This window comes from Phaethon lepturus, unplaced genomic scaffold (genome assembly GCF_000687285.1).
Source record: "Phaethon lepturus isolate BGI_N335 unplaced genomic scaffold, ASM68728v1 scaffold17698, whole genome shotgun sequence".
Classification (NCBI taxonomy): Eukaryota; Metazoa; Chordata; class Aves; order Phaethontiformes; family Phaethontidae; genus Phaethon; species Phaethon lepturus.
Window position 1 is genome coordinate 2904 of NW_010560090.1, and position 27537 is coordinate 30440.

The 27537-nt window shown below is 38.9% G+C and overlaps 1 protein-coding gene across 1 annotated transcript in view; it reads left to right on the forward strand.

Moving 5' to 3' along the window:
- Positions 1–529: 529 nt before the first annotated feature.
- EFCAB6 (EF-hand calcium binding domain 6) overlaps positions 530–27537 on the forward strand; it is a gene marked incomplete at its 5' end in the record, with an annotated part of 77196 nt that continues 50188 nt past the window's right edge. The window contains 4 exon segments of the mRNA XM_010293574.1: positions 530–694; positions 5845–5958; positions 6227–6375; positions 12949–13121. Of these exon segments, the coding sequence (XP_010291876.1) occupies positions 530–694; positions 5845–5958; positions 6227–6375; positions 12949–13121 (601 nt within the window).

The window sequence follows — 27537 nt, forward strand, 5'->3', positions numbered from 1 at the left end:
ACAAGTCCCATAAGCAAAAACACATCCACACAGCTCTTTTGCAACAGCCCCTGAATTAAAAAAAAATAACCAGAGAAATAACCAGAGAAATGTGTGATGTGTTTATAGAACAGCTACGTTAACTATTCCATGTCTTCTAACACTTTCCAGTATTCGTTGTGCTAACAACCCGTTTTAATAAAGGGAACTTTGATCCTAGGTTGTGCAATGGGTGGTCTTAAAGTTACATTAAGACAGGTGTTATCAAGCAGGCTGATCCACCAAGTATTTTTAGCTCTGAATTTTGAGGCAGAGTTATTATTTGAGAAACTTGTCTGACTTGTCATTTGAGAGTGTGTGATTGGGAATACTGTTTTGTAGTGAGCTTATTAATTAAACATCTGACGGTCAGAGCATGACAGGGTAACCTACTTGATCAGTTCACAAAGAAGAACATTTGAAAAGGTCTTGTAAAAAATGCGTTATTGTTTTAAAAGCTTTGCAAACTTGATTTTTCTGAGCAAAACACTATAAATTGTATTAATTACAGCTATGTTCAGCCTATGTTCAGCCTATGTTCAGAGGACATCGAAAAAGCCTTCAGAGCAATTGATGTCATTTGGAGTGAATTTGTGTCTTTGGATTACTTGAAGTCAGTCATAAATGGCTTTATATTTCCTTTGCCAAATGAAACTTTTCAAGAGCTAATGAATAGGTAAGAATCTTATTATTTTCTTAGGGGACATTTTTTAGCGCTGCTGCCTTATAACTTTATTATTGCATTTTGTGACTACCATCATTAATTCATCTTACTTGTGCCTGTGTTGCAGTATGTAAGGCACAGCATGTAAAAGATGATATAGCTGGGTATAAAACCAAGATTTTTGCAGCAAGGTATATAAGTTTAATGGAGTAGAAGCTTTAAGTTACTGCTTGCTTTCTTCTATTTACTCACAAATTTGTATTTAATTTCCTAAATGGAGCATTACTGTCTTGAATTCAAATGACTAGTGATGTGGGATGGTGTGAATTTGCTGGAAGAGCACTTTCATGAATGTTAGCACCATATTTGCATGGTGACAGTGTGATTCTACAAGCCTCTCCTTTTAAAATATGCTGGTGTGTCAAGGAAAAGAAAGGAAGAAATGGAACTAAAGTGAATGAATTAACTAATGCTGAAAGCTTTCATTCTGCACTGCTCACTGTGAGTCACTGAAAAACATAACTGAAAGGACACTTCTGTGCTGCATAGTAAAGCAATTTCATACCAGGAAACTTGAATTTAAATTAAAATGAGGCAAAAATCTTTTGAACTTAGATTTTGACATTGTAAATATTTTTATTGAAACTGCTATGAAGTCTGAGAAATCATGCCAACTACTGGATTCAAGTCAACGTACTATTTTACTGTAACCAGGCGTCTTTGTCATATTATGATCAAAACTCAAATAATCTTGTAGGCAGTATAGTGTACTGAAGATAAATGGGTAGAAAAAGTTTTCCAGCCCAGCTTCAAGGTTCTCAGCAGAGTTTAGGCCACAGGACTTTTTCCAAAATAAGGTTTCCTGGACATGATCACTTCAGCTTATGCTGACTAGCTTCCTAAACCACTATTTCCTTTTTAAAGACAAAATATCATAGGTATTGATGCTTTTGTGGCTTTTGGTTAAATCTAGACCAGGATCCCTTATGAATAAACTTTTGTACTCAGAAACCAAAAATTATGAGAAGAAAACTGCCAGAATATACTTTACACTTGTTGGCAGCAGCGCCAAGGGCATACGGCCAGTCCAAGAGAAAGGAAGAACAACTTAACTCTTATTCAACATTTTTACTCCAAAATGTTGCTTAAGCTTACAACAGGACAAGGCACCCAAATCATACCGTGTGGGGTAACCAGATCATGCCTTACTGTTCTAATGATTCCACAATTTATAGTTTATCTGTTTAAATTGTTGGAAGAATAGAATCATCCATGTAAATAATCAGTGGAGTTGTTTTTTTCTTTACATGCGCTAGTTAGCTGTAAAGAGCTCAGCGCAGATATAAGCTTTACAGCAGCAGGTGCTGTATGAGAGTGTCATCTGCAGTAACCATATTGCTTTGTGCATTCAGCAGATAAATATGATTTGCTTATAGTCATTCACGGTGTTATATAACAATGATCAACTATTATTTTGTCAAAAAATCACTATTATAGTTGTTTTCTTTTGTTAATTCATGTCACTTGCTAGTTTAAATCTTAAAGTAAATCTTGCTCTTAAGAACAGTTGCATAATGGAAAGATTTCTGCATGTATTCTTCCACTGGAATTTTCTCTAGCATTTGAAAAATACAGTGACATTTTAATGATGCTGTAAACAGAAATGTCCAAGCCTATGTATGCCATATTTCTTAGGTAATATTTCTCAGATAATGTAATTCAAAAGATCCACCAGGTGAACAGAACAACAACAAAAGTTCCTCAGAGTTCTCTAATTCTAATAATGAAGTAACTTCACTGTAGCTGATAATAAATGTAATAGTAATTGATGGGCAAGGGGCATGATTTCAAGGTTTTTAAGATTCTGTTTAAATAACATGACATGAGATGTTCCAGGGAGCTGTTTATAAGAAATAATACATGACAGCATTTTATGGTTGTTTGAGGTAGTTACATCTCATGGGCTCCTGATACAAAATTCAGGGCCCATTGAAGTTGATGCAGTTTTGCCTTAGACTTCAGCTGGGATTTCATCCTTGACTAGTTTAGGACCAGATTACCCATGCATTTATGTCTCAGTGTATGTCCTCACTGCAGCAAGATCAAATACAACAGAGGCAGACCATTGAGGTGTACTTCGTTCAAAGGACATCACTCGTTGGAGTCCCAAATACCCTGAATTCCATCACTTCTACTCTTGAAAATTCTTTCACTCAGAAATAAAACATTGTGAACTTGAGGTTATTCAAGGAGTTGCATAAACTGAGGGAATTAATTTCACAGTATTTCAGCATTACCATGTGAGAAATATTTTGGTTATGTTTTGGAGCTTCGCTGCGGATTGTGTCCTTTCACAGGTTGAGGGGTGTGAATAAAGGGTATTCTTGTTGATGTCTGGGAGCAAATCATACATAACCAATATAAAGGCTTTGCCAGCTGAGGGCCTAACTTCTAAGACTTTCTTTTCTGGTGGCTGCCAGGATTTCTAATTGGCAACTTTTATTTATGTTATAAGGTAAATCATTGTGCTCAGTTGGTCAGGACTTGGGTGAACGTCACATCAGTTAAAAACACCTGGACAATTTGCAGCAGCAGAGGTAGCTTTAAACTTTTTGTGTAACCCTCATACTTAATTAATTTAATATTTGTATAAAAGCATCAGAAGCTGAGGCACTGATGATTAAAAATTTCTCAATGGGTAGTATTTTGTAAAGGGACACTGTGAGATAATTTATCACATGCTTTTACCAGGTATCCATGTTGTTACAGCTCTAATAAGTCAATTCTTTTGGAAGTATAGTCTTTTGTACTTGGACATAACCATAAGCATACTTCCAAAAAGCCATGCAGAATTTATTTTTATTACTTCAGTAAGTCAGCTGGCCTACTATAGTAGATAAAATGCTGGATTACCACACACAAAATGTGTGTATTTTTTCTGGCCCTACAGCGGAACGATCTTCCTAAGCCTCAGTTATTCCACCTACGGTTATCTACACGCTGTACTTATTACCCTTCTAGCATAGCTTGAAATCTGAGAGCCAGTATTATAACTATAAAGAGGGTTTGTTTTTAAATTAAAAAAAAAGAAAAAACAAAATCCTTCCTCAGTTTTTATTCCCGCTAACTTAGATTTGTCTAAATAGGGCTTTCTTCAATTTCATCCATGAAACTTAATGCTGCGGAGTTCTTCCTTCCCACCCCCGTGAGGGCTTGATTCATCCCTTTCCATGACAAAACTGCGAAAGAAAAGTGCTGTGCTGGCCAGCCACAGGCAGAACTGGAAGAGCTCCACGATCCATTTCCCATCTGCGGAACAGGGGAAAACCACTGCACCTTGTGGACTGATCAATGGCACCACAATAATAGCCAATAATGCTAGACCCTCACACATCTGCATTAGTATTTCTTCCTAAGTTCCCTTCAGCTCCCAGGATTTTGGCAATTGTCACTGCTAAAGACTGAGAGGCGCTTGTAGGGCTTCCGAGCAAGGAGGTGGAAGTGAAGAGGTCTGTTGCGCTTATTGATGCAGCTTTGGCTGGTTGCTCATTTTCAGTGCAGAATTGCTCTCTGCAGTGCGATTTGAGTGATTTAGGAGACCATAGACATTTGAGTGTGAAGGCATCTCAGTTGGGGGCTCAAAATAAACAGTTGTTATCTTGGCCTTATTTTAAAGATCATCTGTTATTTCATACTGTTTGTTTCATATTCATTTATCCAAGACAATAATCAGATATGAAATATCTATCCTTCCCACAGCTTTTTTTTAATAACCCATGCCTCAATAGTATTGTTGGCAAAGCCTGCCCCTGCAGAGGCTGAAATGGCTCCCCTGGTGAAATCTGAATGCCAGCACAGCCTCTGTCTTCATTTACCTTGAGTCTTCGGTGCTTGGTCCTTCCCAGCCCTTCTTCTGGACTCTGGTGCAATTGTGCTGCTTGTGCAGTGGAAGATGCTCAACCCTTGGGCCACGGAGCCGTGGTGTGTGGGTGCGTGCTACTCGTAGGTGGAACCACTGTGAAAAACCTCCCCTCCCATTAAATACCCCACGCTGTCTGGTTGCAGTCGGCCAAAGCCTGAATGCTGTGATTCTTGTAACTTCGGGTTTCAGCTTTGTTGGCGGAGACTGAGAAACTGCCGGGTAGTAAAAAAAGTGGAGTTTTTTTGTGAAGGATCCAGGAAGTCTTGCATACCTCTGACTGCATTTGGTAATTTTTTAGCTTTGTCCTATGCATCCCGGATTAGCAAATGCTCTAAACACCATCTGCCACCATTGTTAAGGAGCATTAGGAGTTTTAAAAGCTTTTCTGAGATGACTAGAGTAGCAAGTCAGCAGGTTTCTGGTAATATGTGAGGGACGTAATTGCCTACAAAGCACCATCTGAAGTCGGAGGGCGTTTACCCGTGCTCATTGGAGCTTTCTGCAGTACCGTTGAAACTGAATAGGGGATATGCCAATGGTTTGGGGGGTCATGGGATCAGGTCCTTATCGATTTTAAAGTAGTTATTCATGAAATACGATACTAGGTAACTTCCCAGGATTTTTACCATAGTTTAGCACTTCCAGCACTTTCGAAGTTTTCAAATTTGGATACAGTGAACACTATAACACTTAAAAAAACCAACATACTATTCCCCTTTGTTATTTTTTCTACTGTTATGTGTAAATAATGAGAAGGGATGCATTAAATATTATGTCATTCTAGACATCTGTAATGTGAATGTCTATGTCTGAACTGCTCCTCCTGGACTCTATTTTATAGTCACCGGAGAGAAACAACGGGCAGGATTCATCTAACCAGTTTTAGATGTCTACTTTAGGATGAGCTGAAGCCTGTCCTGAAAGTGCTTGTTTCTCCCCGATGACTATAAAGGGAACTTCGAGTGACTCGCTCAGGTGCAGGCATGTGCATTTGGTTAGATGAATTCTCGCTTGGGGTCTAGTTCTTCCACAGCTAGACATTTGGAACTGAGAAAACAAGTTGGCTCAGTTTACATATTTAGTAACAAAGAAAAGCTATGCAAGCTTACTCTAATTATGAATGTTGCACACATTGATATTATAATGATGATGTGATGTTCTAATTCAAAATTCTTCTTGGAACATAGAGTGTTTTTATAAAAAAATCTTTTAAAACGGTTTTCTTTTTTTTTTAAATCAGATTTGGACTGAAAGCCACAGGTAAAATTGCTTGGCAAAAATTTTTAGAAAAATTCTGGGATGCTAGGAGCACCTTTGAAAACAGGCAGACAATTCCTATGAGAAAAAAACATAAGTAAGTAGGAAGTTCCTTTTTAATATGAGTAACCTGTGGTATACATATTTGTTGAAAACGAGAAGAGTATCCACTCGATGATCACCCTTGATTAAATTCACATAAAAAATAGTTTTTCAATTCTCTAAGTGCACATTCTTATTTTGAATCCTGTCAAACCCTGAGTCTTAACGAGGTGATCTATTCTTCCTGCTCTGAGAAGAATATAGTGTGCAGAAGAGGGTGAAACATGAAAGCATTGCAAAGACTGTCTTTTTTCCTCTTGCAGAGTAAATCCACCTAGAGGAGATGCAGTTTTCCCCAGCAACACTGTTCTTCAGAAGCTGCGCAGATACATCCAAGATGCTTATCCCTCTTTAAAGCACGTATTCCTTACGCTTGATGAAGTAAGAGCAATTATTTTTAGGTGTGGCCTTGGTTAATTATTCTTACTGCTAAACGTTTGTGTCTTGTATCTGCTTCAAAGTAATCTGGTGGTTGCCAGTCTTTGTTTTCTGTTCCAGCAGCACAGGGAGTCTGTTTTTCAAATTTCTTTAACATAGATATGTGCAACCGGGGACTAAATAATCTGTAACAACCTCTCTGATAAACAAAAATTATCGACCTCCTACAATTTCACTGGAAGTCATGTTGGCCAGTTCTTTAATCATCCCTGTGGCTGCCTTTGAACCCCTGCTAGTTTTTCTGTATATTTCATGAAATGTTATGACAGAAATGAGAATTGGTGCTTTCATAGAAGTTGCACTCATACCTCAAAAATAAATATAACTTTCCAGATACTGCTAAGTGTTCCCCTGTTTCTACATGCAAGGATTGCCCGAGTCCCTTGTGCCTAACATCATACTGGCAATTTATTTATGCTTTGTTTATATATTATGACCTGCAAATCTTTAAGAGTAACTGCTTCTTATAATTAAGATTTTCCTTCTGTTCTGCCATATTTTCTCCATTTCTTAGTGTAGGACTTTATTAGAAAGCTTATTCTTTTCTTGTGGTTATCCTTCCCCACCATGCTGTGTCAGCAGTTTGTTCTTTTCATCATTTTACCATTCCATTTGTCTTTCAGTTATCTATGGTCATCTGATATTTTAAAGTTTTCAGGGTTTTTTCAGGTTATTTGTACACATGTGTATGTATATAAATACATATACAGAGAGAGAGCGCGCGCTGTGTTTACTTTGCTTATACACACACACACACAGACACACATCTAAAAAGGATGTACAGCACAGGGCTAAACATCAGTCCCCTGCAAGACCTCATTAGAAACAGACCTCCTTGAGAATGAGTATCTACCATTCCACGTGAAGGGTTCTGTCACCTGTCACACTTGATTGACACTTGCCATTTGCATCCACAGTGTTCTCATTTCCTGGTCAAAACGTGCGCGCCGCTGGGCGTAAGGAAGGTGCGCTCGTGACTCGGGCAGCAGACCGCCCCAGGACAGCAGCACAGGCTGTTTTGCCTCTGCCGGAGTCCTGGACAGCCCAGTTAGTTGCTACTTCCAAGAGAGGGATGCAGATGTGTTAATTTGCAGCCGTTGACATCCCGATGTTGACGGGCACCACTGGTGTTGGGCATTATATCCTGATTACGCAGGGTTCATCTCCAAACTTGGCTCTGCGTTCCCTCTCCCCGCCCTTCCTCCCGCTCAGGGCTCTCTGGGACCACGTGGATCGCCGGCTCTCGTTGCCTACCACAGTCTATCATCGAGCGTAGTAGCTCCCAGAAAAGCTGATTTCCTTATCGGTAAAATGAAATGCGATACCTGCCGGCTTTGACATGTAATGCAGAAGGAATGCTATGAAAAATGTTCAGTCTCACGTGATCAACATGAGAAAAGTGTGCTTGGATGTCCTATTTCCTTTCCACAGCCAGGTGTGCATAGTAACATTTAGTAAATGCTATTCTGCTCAGCTGCTGTATGCAATAGTTCGACAAGGAAGTGGCCTCACCAGTGAACCCAATATTAATGTCTAAACATGTATAAATTTGTAACGTTCCTAAATATTTATGTAACTGTGTGAGTGGGTTTTCAGTTGTTGTGAAAACCCCATGTAAACCAAGTAAAGACATTTGCTCCTGTCTTAGAGTTAACAAAAGTAATTTTCCTGCTCTTTTTTTTCAGGAGATAGAAACAGATTTGAACTTGAATGTCTTCTGTTCCAGGACTTAAATACATTCATGTTCTTATCTAAAAGTTTTTAATAGGTTCGTGCAGCATCCTTCTGATTCTTCATCACATCACTGTCCAGCCCACAAGCAACTGCCTTCTCCCTTTTTCTTCCAGCTGACTTCTTTCTGAATTGTTCTTGACGTGCTGGAGTCTAAAATGCTACTGGTCCCTACCTATTAATAATTATTTTCTGAAAACAAATTCCCGACCTCGTAGCAGTGCTTTCCAACGTGCAAGCCAGAAATATAATGTTCCCTGTAACTATACTACAAATTTGACTTTAAAATGTTGAATCAGATTGATGTTTTATAAGAGGACGAGTGAAGCACTCTTTGATGTTCTTTTGTGAGTCTTGCAATAACTTGTGATTTACTTTAAAACTCAGATCCTACCAAAAATAGTTATACAAGTGTTTCAACATCAAGGAATTAATAATAAAATAACTTCTCTAGTCTCCCTAGAATGTTTTCAGAAATGTTTGCCATGTATTCTGAAACACAGAAACAAAAAGGCATTAAAAATAATTTGCGTGGCAACTTTCAGTATACATTAGTTGATTTTTTAAAATTAAAAAAAATTATTACTGTATATGTTATTTTTATACATTCCATTATATGGAGTGCATTGTTTGATAGTTCTTGGTTTTGATCACGTGGTGTCCCAGTCACCTAAAGCATTGGCATTTGTGTCATTTGAAGATGTGGCATCATATTTATTTATGACTTTCAGAGCCATGTTGTTGCATCTTCTGTAAATTTAGACATTTAGAATTGCAGTATCAAGTTGTAATCCTTCACCTGCTTTATTTATTTTTTATTTTATTTTATTGTAGTCTCCTTTAAAAAGAACTTGTTCACCTCAGGGCAAGGAATTCAAGTAGTATTGGCAAGTTTCCTAACTCAACTTCTTAAATGTATCAGATTTATAAAAGCAACTAGACTGTTTTCTGTGCTGAAACACAGCATCAGGTAAACGTTAGAGTGTTCCCAGTGTTATAAAATGTTTAAGGAACATAGTGGTTTTACTGTTATATCTCAGTACTACAGAACATGAATACCTATTTAACATTACATGCTGAAGGAGACCAATTGGTTGTGATTGACAGTTTCAGTTTTGGGCCCCTCACCACAAGAAGGATGCTGAGGTGCTGGAGCATGTCCAGAGAAGGGCAACGAAGCTGGTGAGGGGTCTGGAGCACAAGTCTTATGAGGAGCGGCTGAGGGAACTGGGGTTGTTCAGTCTGGAGAAGAGGAGGCTGAGGGGAGACCTTATCGCTCTCTACAACTACCTGAAAGGGGGTTGTGGCGACGAGGGTGTTGGTCTTTTCTCCCAAGTAACCAGGAATAGGACGAGAGGAAATGGCCTCAAGTTGTGCCAGGGGAGGTTTAGATTGGATATTAGGAAAAATTTCTTCACTGAGAGGGTGGTCAGGCATTGGAACAGGCTGCCCAGGGAGGTGGTGGAGTGGCCATCTCTGGAAGTGTTCAAAAAACATGTGGATGTGGCGCTTCAGGACATGGTCTAGGGAACATGGTGGCGCTGGGTTAATGGTTGGACTGGATGATCTTGAAGGTCCTTTCCAACCTTAGTGATTCTGTGATTCTGTGATTCTGTGACATTTAAATTGAAGACAAGCATTAATACGTGCAGGATAAGGCTACACCTTAATGCAAGATACAGCATTTTGGAAAAGAAGGGAGGTGTCCTGAGTGTGTACATCCAGATACAGTGCTTAGCAATGAATATACATTCCTATGGTCCCTGCGCACACAGGAGGCATTACAGATGAGGTGAATCTCTTTCGATGATGGGAGAGAATCAGTGTGATAGATAAAGTTTATGAGAATCAGAACTGTGTAGTAATTATTATAAGTTCATATTATATAATGTAAACAGAGAGTGCTGTCATGTATTTGTAAACGTTTGTCATCTGACAGACTAACTTATGTCTGACACTGGCAATGTTGAGCCTACTGTTGCATAGTTCACTCCAGTTTCAAAAGTTCCAAGATCTGACTTTTTCTAGGTTTTGGATTGCCTTTTCATATTTAGTTCTGGAATATGAGCTTTTGATAAGACCTGTCTGTCCTTATCAGTTCTGTGGCCCTCACGATGTACAGAACTACGCTAAAATGTCTTTCTGTCCGTTTTGACGGAATGTCATGGTATGGATGTCCCATGCACTGGATTGCGTGATCATCTCTTTAGTGGACAAGCTGGATTTTTTTTTATTACTTTGATTTGCTACATATTGCACTTCTTAAATTGTAGACTCTGTATTTCTGAATTGAATGAGCAATAATAGACTGAAAAAATTAAAGCTCTCAGTCTGGTTGACACAAGCAACAGGAGCACTGGGCATATCTTCAGAAGTACTATCGGCATTTTTTATTAGATGGTTTTATATAGATGATATATCACAATTCCTTTCTAACATAATTACATAAAAATTGTTCTTTTTAGTTCTGCAATATTTCATCTATATACATATATATATGCCCACAAAAAAAAAAGAATTCACCTAGCAATTTATAGGAAAAGAAATCCGTTTCATACATTGCAGTAGATAATAATAACGCCTACAGCATTCAGGGCATGATTCAGTAAGGCACTTTACTACATGATTTTAATTCATTTACTGACTTGGAACATTACTGAATGAAATTGTTAACAAAGGCAGAGGTATTGGAGATGGTGGAAAGAAAGGCTGAAGAAAGAACTATTTAATCCCCAGCATCTGGAGGCTCCCACAGTGAAAGAAATACATGTAAGAATGGTTTATATTTATACATAACATCATGACTTTTTGTTGGAATAGACCAGTACATGCCCAGTCACATCACTGATGTTGGACTGATTTAGATAATGACCTGGGCAATAAAATTAAATCCCTTTGAATAAATAAAATTGAACTTGCAAGGTGGCCAAATAAGCAAATGCGATCTGCTTAATAAATCCTGATGTAGTATATCTTAACTTCCCACGTTATCTAAGGTTTGAACAAAATGTGATTTATTTTTATCATAACAGATATTTCATCTTCATGGGTAGGACCTAGTCATTCTGCACAATTGTTTCTTGTGAAGTACAAGCTATATTTGTAGCTTCAGTACCAGATTCCCTAACTTATTTACTGGGGGAGGTAGGTATATTATCAGGTTTTTCTTCCATATGATTTAATGCCGTGACAACAGTCTCTAAAGAAAATTCAAATACCAGATAGTAGTTTCACAAGACCATTATCTTTTGATTGCAAAACTTTAAAGTATTTCCCAGACCAACTGATGAAGTAAATAATTGTTCATCCTCTATATTATTACTGCCACCCTGGATCTCTGTGGGGGACTAAAGGGAAACAGAATTTTCTTAGGGTGAATTTTATGAACAGAAAGATATTTGTCTAGTGCTTAGCCAGGAAAACTGAATCACTGAAGGAACTATTTACTCCTAATTTTTCTATTATTGTTCCAAAGCCTTTATTCCTCTCTTTATTCTTCTCCCTCCCTCCATTATCTTTCCTCAGGTTTATTTAGAGAAAATAAAGAAACTATTTTTTAAAAGAAGTAAAAGTTCAGGAACAAATTTAAAGCTATAAAATGCAACAGACAGTCATAGAAAAGAGTTGGTACAAACCCATATTTAAAAATCTCCTACATAAATTATGGATATTACTTGCCATGGGAACTGGGAGAAAAATTATGCCTTAAGTGTAGCAAAATAACAGTATCCTGCCTCTGTTGCATGAATACATCCATTGCCTATTACGTTACATTCCAAATGAGTACCCATTGGCATGACTATGTGACTGGGCATCAGGCCCTGGATAAAGATTCTCCCTGACAGCTGATTCCCCCTCAGTAGCCAGGTCAAGAATGCCAACAGACCCAGCCTAGTGGCATAGCTGATTTAAAGGGTGCATAAAAAGATGCAAGGGAGCATGGGGAAAGAAAAGGAGGTCCAGCGACAGTAGGTCTCAAACGTTTCAGTTTAACACACCATTGTCAACAGTCAGAATTTCTCAAGGCTCACCATGTACTTATAATTGCGTCTTCAACTGAAATCTCTGTAATGACCCAGGTGTTTGCATTTACTCTGGCCTTATGGACTGTCCATGGACAACATCTGAAAACTGCAGCTCTAAAAAAAGCTGTGCTCAAACTTAAAATGTTTAGTTGAGTTTTTGGTTGTTGTTCTGAAGATAATCATGAAGAAATTCCTGCCACAGATGACTGAGGACTGATAAATTTAGGCTTCTGTGCTATCTATGAATATGCTGAGAGCTATATTAGGATCTAATAACAGACATCACTTGATGGACTTTTGTGTGGACGTAAAGCAATGGTTGGGGTACATGATGACAGCAACTTAGACTCAACTTGACTCAACTGAGTCAAGTTCACTCAGACCCAGCAACTATTCAGTCAGACACAACTTGCTATGAACATTGATTCCAGACCAGGTAAGGAATGAAACACAGCTGATAAACTGACCTGAATGTGAGCTCATCTGTGCAAAGCAAGGTTACACATCCATTCACTTATGTCACAGTTTACCAGCATGCAAAATAATCTATCCCAAGATAACGGAAATGTCATTGTAGTTTCATTACCCATGGTTTTAATCTTCCATCTAGTGAATATTCCAGTTGTATGTTCACTGGGAACTGGAGTATATGCAGGCTATTGAAACAGCTAGGGAGCTCTCAGCTGTTGTAGGTCAGGATGAGATAGCAGTGTAGAATGACATGTTGGAATCAGCCCTGCTTTAGTAAATGTTTGTTCTTTTTTGTGCATGCTTTCTTTTTTTTGTCTTAGAAATGAGATGGAAAGATCACGAGAAAGATCACCTTCGTCATGTTTTGCATAACTTGGTATTTCAAGTAAAAGATAAAGACTTCCAGGAGTTAATTGAGATAATTGATCCAGAACAGACTGGATACCTTGACTACTATGGATTTTTAGAGTTGTTTGAAGAAAAAGAATCAGTAGTAAGTGTTTACTTTTAAATCTCTAATCAGAACATCTTCTATAATGGCTGTAGCAAAATGCTGGATTGTGTTTTGGGAAGATGTTACACTCTGCATACAGCTTTTATCTAAGTTAGTATGTTCACGTTCATTCCAGCAATGGAATAATCATAATCAGGACTTATAGAGTCTTTTTTTCTGAACCATTGATTGGAAAGCCATCTCATGGTTACTGGAGGTTTTTGAAAACCCCAGCAGAAACACTAGCTCACGCATGTGTGTACAGCAGAAGAGGAACAGTAGTAGTACTTCTTAGTTTTCAGTTGTCAGATCTGCATTGCTGATATTTTGTTGTTTCTTCTTTTATCTATTATTCTTTATAACATATATCGATTCAAAATATTTGCTATATACTACACAGACATTACATATTTTCCTGGGTACAGCTTTGACACCTTCCGAATTTGCATTTGTCTTATAATGTTTTCCTTTAGAACTGTTCACCGGAGGTACAGAGAGGTTATATGCTGAAGCCTACAGTCATTACTCCTGTGCAGTGTGTCCATTTCCTTTGACAGAAATAAGTCAATACTTCTTTGTTTACCAAATTACTCTAAGAAATAACCTAAGCTGCAGTTTGCAAATCTACTTCCTAATATTAAGAAGCTGTTTAAAATTTTCAATATCAATTCTCTTTTAGGTTTACATTAGTATGTCAACTGGCTAAGTCCATATTTAGCTTTGTCTTAGGTAGTCTGGACAGTATTTTTGAGAGGTATCAAAGGAGCGCAGTAGTGTCAAGAGAGATACTAGACACACAAAAAGAAGGTCCCATTGAACAGCCCTGAATGGTGTGCATTGCTTTGAAATGCTTTGATGTTAGGAGCTGAAACAGGCTGCTTTCCACTCTGATGGCTCCAACAATAGCAACATTTGATGCAGCAGCTCAAGTCCCTTCCAGCTGGTTTTAAGTCAAATAATGGTCTGGCTGAAATTCTGGGGCAAACTTTAGTAGCTGTAAATTTAGCATGCTGGGGAAAATGCAAATGCTGACAGCGCCTGCATGCACAACCGATGTGCACACTAAGTGGGATTTACAAATTAAGCTGGTTAGACTCAAATTAGAGATGCACACAGATAACTAGCCATTTTTATCATTTAAAATAAGCATCCCAAATGAAGTAAATGCTAGCATGAGGGAAGGCAGGTAAAGAAAATGTCAAACATCACAGAACATTGTCACCTTGGGATGAAGTACCACCAGGGATGGCACAGTAGCCACACATGGCCCTGGTGGTTGTGGTTTCACACTTGGAGAGTGATTTTGCCCAGAGGAGTAGGTCTGTTCTGGGCTCTGTGGCTGTGTTTCTACCCCGCTCTTGAAAAGCAGCTGCAAGGAAGCCTGAGTGTCCGGGAATCCTTTTCTTTTGTGTCCTAAGTAGTGATGCCAGTTCCGTCAATATGGCTCATCCTGTAAAAAAGGCATATTACAGGTTGTACAAATAAAACAGGACAACTTTTTCAAGAAAACTCTTCATTTTTATCATTCCTCTAGAAAATGGTTTGGTCAGAGGAATCTTAAAAGCAGCAATGGGCAGAACCAGAACCTGGAACCAATCTAGATCCCCAGCAGGTTCAGACAATCCAAGGGGCGCCTTGACCACCTTCCTTTCACCTGAAATTTTGTGTAGTACAGTGTTCGGTCAGATCTGCAATTATACTGAGATTTTTTGTCAAAATGTAATCCTGCTTTTGTTTTTTCTCAGAAGCTTGTGTTTTTAATGTACTCGATTTACAAATGTAAACCACTTCCATTCTGACAGCTAGTGCTACAGACAGATCCTAAAGCAGGTTCAGTAAGCCAGATTTTGTCATTATTTTCCCCTCTGCAAGCCCATTGTCTTCAAATCACATCCTGAGTAAGCTGAGTGCCACTTGCAATTCCTTCAGTCCTAGCAGACTGTTTGTTTTACAGGACTGAGGGGAAAAACAGACAGCAAAAGCTCTGTGTTGTTATCAATCAGTAGACTTGCCTCGTCAGTCAAAGAAGCAGATCTATGAAGAGAGGTATACACTTTCTCACAGTCAGTTTTCAGAACAAATGTTTTCAAGGGTAAATTTTGGGCCTGATGTTGCATCATGCTTTGAAATTAGTACACTACAATCATTTTAGTTGAACATAACTTTGTTTCAAATTAGATGATTCACAAATAGTTTAATGGAATAAACCAAATAAAGAAGCCTGCTCTTCTTGTTCTAGCTTGTAATACTGTAAGTGATAACATAGTTCATTGTCAGTAAGTGTTGGTCTTCCAACATTAGATTTGTCATTTCAGTACATTTTTTCATGTGGTAATGCTATCGTGGTTTTATCTCAGGGATGCTTTTATTCTCTTTCTTGCATTACTAATTCATTCCGTTGGTAGGTGGAGAACATCTTTTCAGATAAAATCATAGAAAATTGGGAAGATTTTCATAAGTCTTTGCAGTCCTATGATCCTAAGTGTACTGGCACTATTAATGGAAGTCATCTAAGAAAAGTCCTACAGCTGTGTTGTCATTCTTTGTCAGATCAACAATTTATGAAGTAAGTTGATGATGTGTGAGCTGTAACAGATTTAATGTAATTTCTTTTCTTACTATATCTTTCTTCCTGTCTTTTAATATGACAGCTATAGCTGGAGGCATTAAGTATTTTGGTCTGTCTTAAGCACATAGAAAAGAAAAAGTCAGTGGAAGAGATGCCCCATTCCTCATGTGATCAGCTTGTAAATTCCTTATTTATTTTCATAGCAATTCCATGTTGGAAACTCTTGAGAGTTTGATAATATGTCAGCATTTCAAATGTGAGACAAGCCTTTTCAAGAAAGGAACAACTGTGCTGGAGATCCAAGACATTATTGAACATTATTTAGTATTTCCAAACACAATGTAATACAAAATTAATTAAATTAATGTTATGTGTTTCCTCAGTAGACTATTATTGTAAAGAACAAGGAATTGAAACTTAATATTGTCAACATGAAATCTCATTTTCAATACGAGCAGGATCCCCAAAGTGGGGAGTCAAAAGAGCTACAAGCATGGGGAGCACGGGGTCAAAATATCTATGTCCAAAGAAGAGGGAATTGTATTAGGCATTTTATTGCAGTAACATTTCAGTCAGGTTATAATCGGGTCTAATCTACTCTCTCAGGAGCTCTAGTTTTCTCTGCTTACAGGCAGTGACTTTCAGAAAGATGTGGAATTCTTTCCTAGCTTTGAAAACATAATAGGAAAATCAAAGAAATCAGTTCCAGTCTGACCCTTACAACCCAGTGTCCTGCTGATCATTGTGTGTGAGGAGCAAACACAACAGCATCAATAGGAAATGGCTTTTGGAAAATAATCTTTGATCCTGAAATATGAATGAGCATGAGCGTGATCAGTAAAACCAATTCTACTGTATACATTTTCCTTTCTGTAAATGTCTTTGAGAAAACTTAGGGTGCTATGCATTGGGTTCATAAAAGTCATGTTCCCAGCACAGTGTGTTACAACTATACGCTTTCATCATCTGTCAGTTTTATAGCTCTGTGTTGTGTAGTATATAATTAGTGGTCATTGATCATGAACAAGTAATTATCCTTTGAATTACCTGGGACTCAGCAGTTATACAATTTTCTAAATAATGTTTCTACCATTATTTGTGTCAATGAGTGGTCTGCACTATAAGAAAAGTCAGGAATTACAGCCACTTTCAATTGGAAAGTGGTCTTTCCTTGAAATTCTGAACATTCCCTATAAGAAAATAGTACAGAGTGAAGTAATGAGAGGCAAACTGTTAAGTTTTAATTCATTCATCATTGTGGTCAATGGCTGTTTTGCTTTTGTTTTAAAAGGATGCAAGATAAGCCTTGTGAGATCAGTCTAGCAAAATGCTGAGCACTGAGGTTGTGTTATAGAAAAACACAGGAAGAAGTGGGTATAATATTTCTAGGATTTCTATTACGGTGAACATTGAGCACATTTGTATATTTACATTATTGAACTGTGGCATTGTCGTGCACGTATCTGTGTTTAGCAAAGCAAGATGTGCAACACCATAGGTGGGATGAGTTTGGAATCTTTTTTATAGGAATAGCATCTAAAATACACATCTAAAAGATAAGGTTTGGATTCAATTGTCAAAGATTCAGAGACATATAGCCATTGGCCATGTTCAGTCCATGAAAACAGGGTCTCATTCACACCATATTATTAATTCTTCTGTAGTAAACATTTCTAAAGGCACCTATTCTTAGCAGTACCATTCATCAGGGTCATGTTCTAGAGAGTTGGTGACGATGCTGAAGGAGAAATGTAATTCTTATTATAAGATGAGGAGAGAATTTACAGTCAACGTTGCAATAGATGGCCTACTTGATTGGAGAATTATTTGGGTTTAGGATAAATGATTACCAATATAGCTAATTAAGTTAGAATGGCTCATCCACAGGTGAGGAGGTATTTTAAAAAATCTCCTTTGTTGTAATCTACTTTTAGAGCTGTCATTCTAGGACTTAGCCTCATTCCTTAAAAATACGTTTTGACTCACACCTTTTTACCAATCTGTATTGCTTTGTTTCAAATGTGACATTAATATTTATGTTAAATCTTATTTAAGACTATCTTAGCAAAATGTTGTGAATTATGCAGAGAACAGTGGATGGCACTGTTCATTCGCTGCTCTAAAGTCGTAAGAAATGCCAGGTTTAAAAAGGCTGTATTTTAAAATAATAAGCAAAGAAAAAAAGTAATTGACTCCTCTAAATGCATACACACTGGGCTTAAGACTATCACATCTGTGCTGGGAATGTCATAACCAGATTGGGGATTTAGCACGGGTGTTTTAAGGGATGCAGGGTTTTTGAGCAAAAGGTGATGAAGTGACTGAATTACATTCTGAATTCCAGTGGTTCAGCTACATCAGTCTTATTTATTTGAAATGATACTTCTGCTTTGGGGGGCTTCTACTATAATCGGACTTTTGCATTGATGTGACTCATCCTGAGGCACTCGAGGACAATACTGCTATCGCTGCAGCAGAATAGCTGGCATGCTTGTCCCAGATGGCTTCCTGTGAGATGACATTCAGACTGGGGAAAAGAGGGAACAATTTTTAAGGGCATTTGGAAGCCTTTTATGGATTACGCTCACAAAGCAGATGTTGCTCTGTAGTGTTCACAGCCATTTTCTGTGTGAAGGCTACACTTGGTTTAGCTGAGCAGAGCTTCACAATTACTAGAAAATGGTGCCTCTTTCCCCTTCCTCTCACCTCCCTGACACTTTCTCACCTGCCGTGTATACGGTGTGGATTAGATTTCTCAAAAGAAATTAAAGCTTTTATTTTTATTTTTTCAGAAGGAAGACATTGAGGCATTTGGTATCTTAAGTTAGGAGTGTTTTTACCACAGGTATTTTTTTAGTGTCGTCCTGAGTAGAACAAGGCACTTGGAATAAGTGGAGTGCAGAGAATGCCACGCGTCCCCAGCACAAGGACAGGAGCCTTCTGCTTTCATGAGAGAATGCCCCAAAACTTTGTGAACATGAATGAAATCGTGGAAGGCTGAGCAGCTCAGTGAAGCAACGACACAATGATGACAAGGGCTCTGATTCATGAGCTCCTCTAATTTATACGGGAATGATTTAAGAAGGTAATTTAACAGGCCCAGGGAACTACCAACTCAACCTCTTCACTAGAAGTTACCCTGAGGACAACAGAAGGGGCTGAACAAACAGCGTGTCTGCTCCCGGGCTGCTAAGGTTCATATCCAGGAGTATCAGGCCACTAGTGATTTCATTTTATATTCATATGCCAGGCAGCAAGTTCAGGTAAACAAGGGCTTTCATTCATTATTTCTAACAGATTTAGTTGTGCAGTGGCTGTGATCTTAACTCCCTCTTCCACTAATGCAGCTGAATCTGACAGGTCAGTGTTGGTGAGCCAAGTTTCTTCCAAGTGTCCACCATATAATTCAAGCATTAATTACACAGGGTATTCACAAAGGGTAACTGTAGGTAGGGGAGACTTGTGTCCTTAGGCACGTTCTGGAGTCAATGGAGCACTTCCAGGTAATGATGCAGTGTTTAAGTTAGGTTCTTGCTTTCTCTGTAGGCTACAGAAGGAGCCTGGGAAGGCTAGCTTCCGGTGCCTAAGGATAGCCGCCTGAATAATGCCCTTAACTCTATATGGAACAGAAATGTGTTACTTTGATCATCTTTGCCTTAAGACATTTGTATTATGCATTGTTCTCAACCTTCCAAAATATTTAAAACTATTATTTTATCCAGGTTACGCTATAAATAGAAGGATAACTCTTCTGATAGAATCTTTTACAAGATGCTTTTGGGTAACTTAAAAGTTGCTGTTCTTACTGGTGACTTAAATGGTATCAGCTCACATATATCAAAGAAAAAACAACAAAGAGAAGAAAAAAGGCAAACAGAGCTTTCAAAAAGGTACTGTTATTACAGACAATTTTCTATTTTATGTAAAGAAAAAGTATGTATAGAAAGGAGACTTTCAGATAGACCAAGGATACATGCTGTTTTTCTAATGGTAAGTACTATCCTGGGCTGATCTCTCATTTCGCAGAGATATATTCAAAATTGTACAACACTCAAAGCATTGCATCAGGAGAGCAAACACACATGGATCATTCATCAAAGACTCTAGGATTCAGCTAAAAATGGTTGAGCTCACTTTACAGGGTCCACAAGGATTATATCTCACTGCATCATTCAAACGTTGGGGTTTTGCCCTCTGGATAACGTCTGAAGAGTAAGCTTGTGATCCTCTGTAGAATCAGTGTGGCTCATTATTCAGGAACTGGATTTGAACATTCTGAGAGGATCAGGAACTCTGGCACATCTGACGGCTGTGATTACTGCAGGCCACGGCTACAGCCTCCAACTGAACCAGAATCGTTGATATTGGCATCCAGGTTACGAAGATGGTTCTCCTCCTATTGATTCTCCTCACTTTTTACTTCTGAATATATGTAAATGCCTGCATAATCTGAGGGGGGAACAACAAATTTCCCCTTGTAATGGGATGAGCTTCTCTTAAAAATATTTTTTTTCTTATATTTGCATGATATATGACAAGTACGGTCAGACCCAGGACGCATGTATTTCCTTTCACTTGAACCCAGATAATGCTTTACTCTAATATGTCCATGGAGGCATGCTCACTGCCTGTCTTCCCTCATTTTTAGGCTGGTATTCCATAAAACAGAATGCCCTATGCAAAGCTCACATTTCTGTCAACAGCTCTCAAGACAGGAATATGCCCTGTCGTGCCCCAGATTCTCCCCAGACTTGTTTGTTTCCTCTTCAACAATCTGACCTTTTTGTGTTTCTTAAGTCCCCATCTGAAACCCCTTCAGAGCAGCTCTGGGGATTGCCTTTTCTGTGCATTCACACATGAGAACTGGCAGCTTATTCCTATGGTTCAAAAAACCCATTTCTGTTGTCTCTGTTCTGTTGTCTCAGAGCCTTGCCACAGGATCTCCACACACTTTTCGAAGGAGACCAGATGTTGCAGGGACACCAAACACAGGTATAAACAACGGCCTCTGAGCTCTGACCCTTAATACGAATTTCAGTGCCACTCTTAATACAACCCGCAGCAAAGCTCTCATAAAACAGTTTGTAGGCCCACCAGAACTTTCATGTTTCTGTCACAAACACAGAGAGATTGGCAGTGGATACTTGGCATTTGAATCGGCAAATGCCTGCTGAAGGACCCTGCTGAAGGGCAGCTTGCACTCACCAGAATTCACTTACCACTCTTTGCCAAGCTCTACTGTAGAAAGGCAAAGCAGAGAATGAGCACACCATCCACCTTCTGAAGGCCTCTCAGGCACTAAGACATCCTTCTGTCTCTCCTAGCAAGGTCTTGGGATGATACAAGACTTCTGAGATAGTTTTAAAAAGACCACAATCTCCTTTACCTTCTTGCCAAGGTGACTGTTGGCTATGAGGCCTTTGAACTGCTTTATACAGCGTAGTCAGTCGATAGCTATTGGGAGGATGTCAACTCTTTGGAAGTGTTACCTGGCTACTTGACAGCAGTTCCTGCGAAACAAGTTCTCAGGCACATGGCCTGAGTCATTTTGCTATGTCAGACCTACACAGGAGTGAGTCAATCCCTCATGCAGAAAGCTGGGACCATGCTGCAAACATGCCAGGTCTGACCTTTTATTTATGACACTGACAAGAACTGTTGGTTTAGGCATTCTGACAAGTCTAAAACAAAACCTTTGGATGTTCGGTTCCTGAATTGGTCAGTGTCTTGGAGCTATGTCAGGTGAGTTGCTGCTTCTGTAAGTAAAAGCAGTGGTTTACATCTTCCCTTCAGTTCCTCTTGTCCCAGTGATGTTCTGTGGTGGCCAAGTCAATTCTGGTACCAACACCTTCTAAGCCTTCTAGCCTGGAGTTTAAGGCTTCTGTCCCTCCTCCTGCAATTACTAAAATGAAACTTCACTATCCTTATAAATCTTAATATTACCTCTTTCCTTGTTATGTAGTGGGTGCTGCGTGGCTCTCATTTGCCAAATGAGCATGGCTGCTCCTCTCTTTAGTGAGAATTCGTGACCAGTATCAGATAAGAATTATTATATGAAGTCTCCAGGAAAGCAAGCCTGGCCTCTTTATTACCAAAGAAGTGGTGATTTTAGACCAACAGTCTGTAATGGGTGGCATCCTGATATTTCCACATATTTCCACCTGTAAGTTCTTTAAAAGGTTGGGGTGGTTAAGGTGTCTCTATGTGTAAAAGATTCTGTTCCACATGTCTTCATCTTAATCCTCAGGACTTTTAGCAGACTGCCTCTGCCTCTGAAATTCTTTCCTCATTTGCTTTTGTGAGACGCTAGGAAATACCTAAGACCTTATGGTTGGCTCCTATGTAATATTTTTGGGGAACAGAATGTTCCTGCAGATACATTCCAAGATTGTCCTCAAAGCAGAATATGAGCTGTACTTCAATCAACAAATCAACCTGTTTGTTTTCTGCAAGCTGAGTTTGTCCCTCCTGTTCTTGAGGTCAAAAGATGTTTCAGAAATTCCCCAAAGTTATTTTTACTGAGGTCCAATGCCATTTCTACTGAAAGGCTGTCAAAGCAGAGATCTGGCAATACAAAAAACAATGCAGATGACTCACCAACATAGAATACAGTTCTGTCAATAGAACACAGTACACTAAACTCAAGATAAATCAGTGGCCTCACTAATAAATATCTGTCCCCAACTTCTGGTGAGCCACCATCTGAGCCACTACCCATAGCTTCAGCAAGCATTCTGTCATGCAGAACTGATGTGTCAGAGCAGAAGGTTAGGTTAGGTTTGTCAGGCCTGAATGAAGAACTTTGAGACCCAGCCCCAGTGAGATGGGAATGTGCAGGGAGTAGGGTTTGCTGTCTCACACCGTTGGTAAATGATTTATTACTTAAAGGTAGAAAAAGAACGTACTTCTCACCGAGTACTTCAAGCTGGCAGCTGGGCAAGAGGCAGTATGTGGCTAGCCCAGAGAAGCACATATGCTGATTGCTTGGCTAGCTGCTAACAAATGGAAAAAATAACGTCCCTGCCTCCCCGGCTAGGAGAATGAATAGTCTATCTCCTTATCGTGACTGACAATTTCACAAAACTTGTAACCGCTGTATCCGAAGATCCCTACCCCTCTCAAGCCTCACTGAAATTGGTAGATGGAGCCCAAATTTAGGGGAAAAGCTGACAGATGTGGATGAAAAGGCTGATTGCATTATTCTTATTTCCCTAGGAAACCAAGGTAAAAGTGGTTCTGGTTGGAGGGGAGTATAATTTAAAATATAAGCTTGCCTGAAATCAGGGTAGATCTCAAGGATCCCTAGTGGCTCTTGTGCCTCTTAACAGGCTTTGAACTCTTTGTGACTCTGTAATTACTGCCTGAAAGCAGGAATAGATTTCTTAGAAATATGTCGATAACTCTCCAGTTCTTCTCCTTCCCTCTTTCATAGCTAGGTGTTTTTGCTTTTCTGCATAAATTTGGGAGACAATTTTAGCCAGTTCTTTAAGAATCAATAAGAATACATAGCAATATTCTGTAATTTGTTCTTTCCTTATTTGTTATTAGTATTTGTTGTTCAAGCAGCCTGCTTATATTTGACTCTATTGAAGACCAATACAAAAAGAGGCTTTAGGTGCTTCATCTTCTTAATGCAATCTGTTGGTAGCTTGCTTTCGCTGTTGAACAGAAAGCCAATTTTTTTCTTGATCCCCCTTATATTACTGAAGCATTTATAGAGTGAGTTCTCATTACTCTTGATATTTTTGGATTCGAATCTCAGATTGTATTGCGGCCTTTCAGATTTTGGTCATATATACTCATGCTTCTCTCTTATACTGTGATGGCATGTTTCACTGATGCACTGCCAGCTCTCCTTAAGTTATTGTCCCTTTAGACTCATTTCTCATGAGACTTAAATTCCTTGAGAAGGTAGAAAGCTACTTTATTTTACTATTCTCCTGCCTTCCTTTTACAAGTGTCATAAACTCTGTCATTCCATCATCATTCCTGTTTAAGCTGTATTTCACCTTTTCAAGCAGTTTCTCTGTGTTAATTAGGATAAAATTTAGAAAGACTTTCCCTTCACTAGATTTTGCAGCATCAACAGGATGTCACTGACACATTCTGATAATCTGCTGGACAACCTGTGTTCTGCTGTAATCATTACCCATCCAATTACAGCCAGCTCTTTTAGCCTGGATGATTTAGCTGCTTCTTTTTTTTTTTCCCCCCAGGAAAAAATCTCCAAATCTCCAAGAGCTTCAAATCCAAATCCTATTTTCCCTGTTGGTGATGTATAGTAGGCATCCTATAATTGTAGCTCTCATATTCTTATAGGTCTTTATCAGTAGAACTCTAAATAAGGTTTGATTTACTGAACTGTAAGATTCCAGGACATTCCAGAACCATAAGGACTTCCAGGTCCCCTTCTTTACACCACGTTTCTTACATTCATGTGCTGACAACCATCATGCTTGATCCATTCTGTCTGGTTTTCTCTCTTCTGTAATGTATAACCCTATTCCAAGTAGTTTTAGGTCCTCAGATAAGTGGCTGTGGTTAATACCTTCCTGTGAACTTTTATGTCAGCTCCTTTCTTCAATCTAGTGTAAGGCTTCCCTACTAGGTTATAAAGCTAGTAGATAAAGGGAGATTTTTGTGAATAAGCCCCTGACAGGGAAGACGGTCTTTTAGTTTTAGATGGGTTTTTTTGTTTCTCATCCTGCAAGTAGTTATTCATTTATTTCCAGGACGTGACCAGCCTTTGCCTCAGTCTTGAACTTCAATAAGGAGGAAAGATATAAAGAACATTTGAGTTTACCTTCATCACCTGTCCTGTAATTACTTTTTCATTTTCTCACGGTCATTCATGGCAAGGCCTATGTTGATAGGCAGAAGAATATAATCATCAGTGGGATGGAGCAGGTAAAGTTGGCAATGTTTTGGCAACCTCTTGCATTCACGTAAGAGAGCAGATATCTCAGAAGACCAGCTGCCTTCAACACATGAGTCCATCTGAGATCCTCAGGAGGGAGTCACCAGTAACTGTCATCTTTTGATCCCTTTTGGGAGGCTTAGAGTTAATCTTCTGTGTGCTGCTCAGATCAAAGTAAAACTTTTTGTTTGCATATTTTTAGAATAAGAGTTGAAATGTTAAAATTATCTTCAAGTTTAGGGAATACTATAAAACACACTTAGTAAATCTATAAAATAAGGCTGCTGAATATTTCTGCATTTTGCTTACATGGAAATACATGCTCTAAAATTTAACAAAAATAATTGTTCTAACTTTCCTTTTCATAGGTTACAGTAAATTCATAATGGATGTAAAATAGGTACAAGTGGGACACATGACATACCCTTTAATTTAATTTATTTCCTGTATTTAAAAGTTATTAAATATTTAATTGCTACTTATTTTAATGGCTTATTGATGAAAGTTGTGGTACTTCATCAAGAAGACTATATAGTCTGTGTCTATGGACTTATAGGGACAGAGAAAGAAAGGTGTTCTGGCCATTCATCCAAAGGGAAAAAGCATGGAAGCAATTTACCTGGGATCCAAGAAGAGAGAAAACATTATAAGAGATGTTTTTTCCTTTTAAAATCAATGCAAAAACTTTCATTAACTTCTTTTGTGTTAGCTTAGCTGTCCCATGTTAACTGAGGAGGTTAAAGGATAAAGGTGACTCCTTAGCTGATGTAGAAACTTGGGCTCATTAGAAAATAAGTCTGTGATTTGGAGGTCTAGTATCTCCATTTGCAAAACAAATACTTCAGAGCAGTATCAGTCAATTTTTGTTTTGTTTTGGTTTTTTTTTCTTTTCTGTAAAGCAAGCTACACATAAGAAATGTTTGCACAATATGGGCCTTGAAATCGATGTGTGCTCTAACTTGATCAACCTATCATTCTGTTTTGCATCAAAGAAGCTTCTTCCATGTCTATGTATTGTTTGTCATTAAAGCAGTCTTGTTCATTATTGCTGAATCAAATGAAACTACAAAAAATAAGCGACTTATCTTCATACACAATCTTTCAATTTTAGAATCAAGCAGACTGAAGATCAAGCTAACAAATACGCCGGAATAGAACTGTTGATGAAGCAATTAAAAGGCTGAAGGACAGAGTGATACAACAGGCAGCAGCTACTAAAGACAGGTTTTTTGCCTACAACAAACAATCACATGGGAAAACTAACAAAGGTGGTTTGTGGAAGGTAGGGAAAATGTTAGCTATTTTTCTCTCTCCTGTACTTTTCCCAGAAAGATACTTATTATCTTAGCAATGTGCCTGCTCACATAGATAGAGTTAAATCCTCCTGGACTGCTTCGGTTACGGATGAGCTAAACAGTTCTCATGCAGGTTATTGTATGAGAAAGAATCTCAGCTTGCCTTTAAAGACATAAAATTGTCATCCTGTAGCAGCATCAACAACTTGAAAACTTCAACTACTCTCAGCTGTCAAAAAGGACATGTATGAATTGGGACTGGCAAGACACAGTTGGGACTTGGAGGTCTAATGTAAACCAACAACTTCACTTATGTGAAGTGAATGGGCATACCTTAAAGAATCACCTGAGCCTTAACTCAGAGTCCTTAAGCCCTCTTTGCAACTCCACAGTGGTAGCTGGTAAGAACTGAATACAGGTAGGTGAAGAACAAGATTCTTAACAAATACAGCATGACACTTCAGGGAGAACGACCTAAGCTATAATTTTATACCATCTTTCAGATTTCTGAGCCTCAACTTCCTCTGAACCACTCTTGGACTGCAGTGTGGTTTGTAACCACTCTGGGACTAGGGAGAACCCCCTGAGGTCCCAGCCCTCTTCCTTGCTCACTCTTGCTCTACTTTTAAAGGAGCCTGCAGTGATTGTGGCAGGGAAATCTCCTCTTGACGTCTAGTAGCATTTCAGGGCAGCAGGAGAGGAGAATCTGTCTGTAGTTCTTGTTTGAATTCAGTGGATTTATCATGTTGTAACTTTCCAGTGTAAGTATCTGATGCTGGGTGGCTTTTGGAACTGGGTTAGCTGATTTGGGTACAGCATCTCAGTGCTGAGAGGATCCACAATAATACAAATGTATTGAAATTGTATAGTTTTCACTTGCCAAGAATTCTGAATGAATTTTGTAGATGTCTTTTTTGAGGTAGGGTTTTCTGGGGTGTTCCCAGGGCCCACCACATCCTTGATGGCTTATCTGACTGCATGTTGTGCTTTGGACAGACCTTTGAGGTCATAGATTTGGGATTGTACCTGTGATGCTGATGGCACTCAGTTGTACATTTCTTTCTTTTCTCATTTCAGAGCAAAATTCTTTGCTGAAAGTTGAGACTGGGCAGGAGAAGAGACATGATGGCAGTAATATTTCCCTAGTCTACCTAGGTTTAAACAAGAGCTGCTGCTGAATAGTGTTATGACAGTAATGCATGCTCTGCCTGCATTACTGTCCAGGCACTGAAGTAAAGTAAGAGTCAGCAAGGGTTAAACCAGAACTGTACCTTTGAAAGTGGCCTGCATAGTCCCTTGAGAAGATTTGTCCCAATCTGGTTTTACTCTGGTTCAGTAATAAACATCACCTTCCCATCCGTGTACCACGGATGTACATGTTTTCGCCAGCTACCGTTGCAGGGACAAATGTACTGACTGTGAGGGGATGCCAAGCTGTTGCCTTCCTTTCTCCCCTTCTCAGCATAGACCCACGAGGTATGTACCCCACATCATATGACAGGATGAAGGCTGTTACTATAGAGCCTTCCCGCCGTGAACACTGTAGCTGCATTCAGCCGCACATCTTAGCCTCCGGTGGATATTTTTCTGCAATTGCATGCTGGAAGTGAAATCGCTTTGAAACGAAGGGGAGGG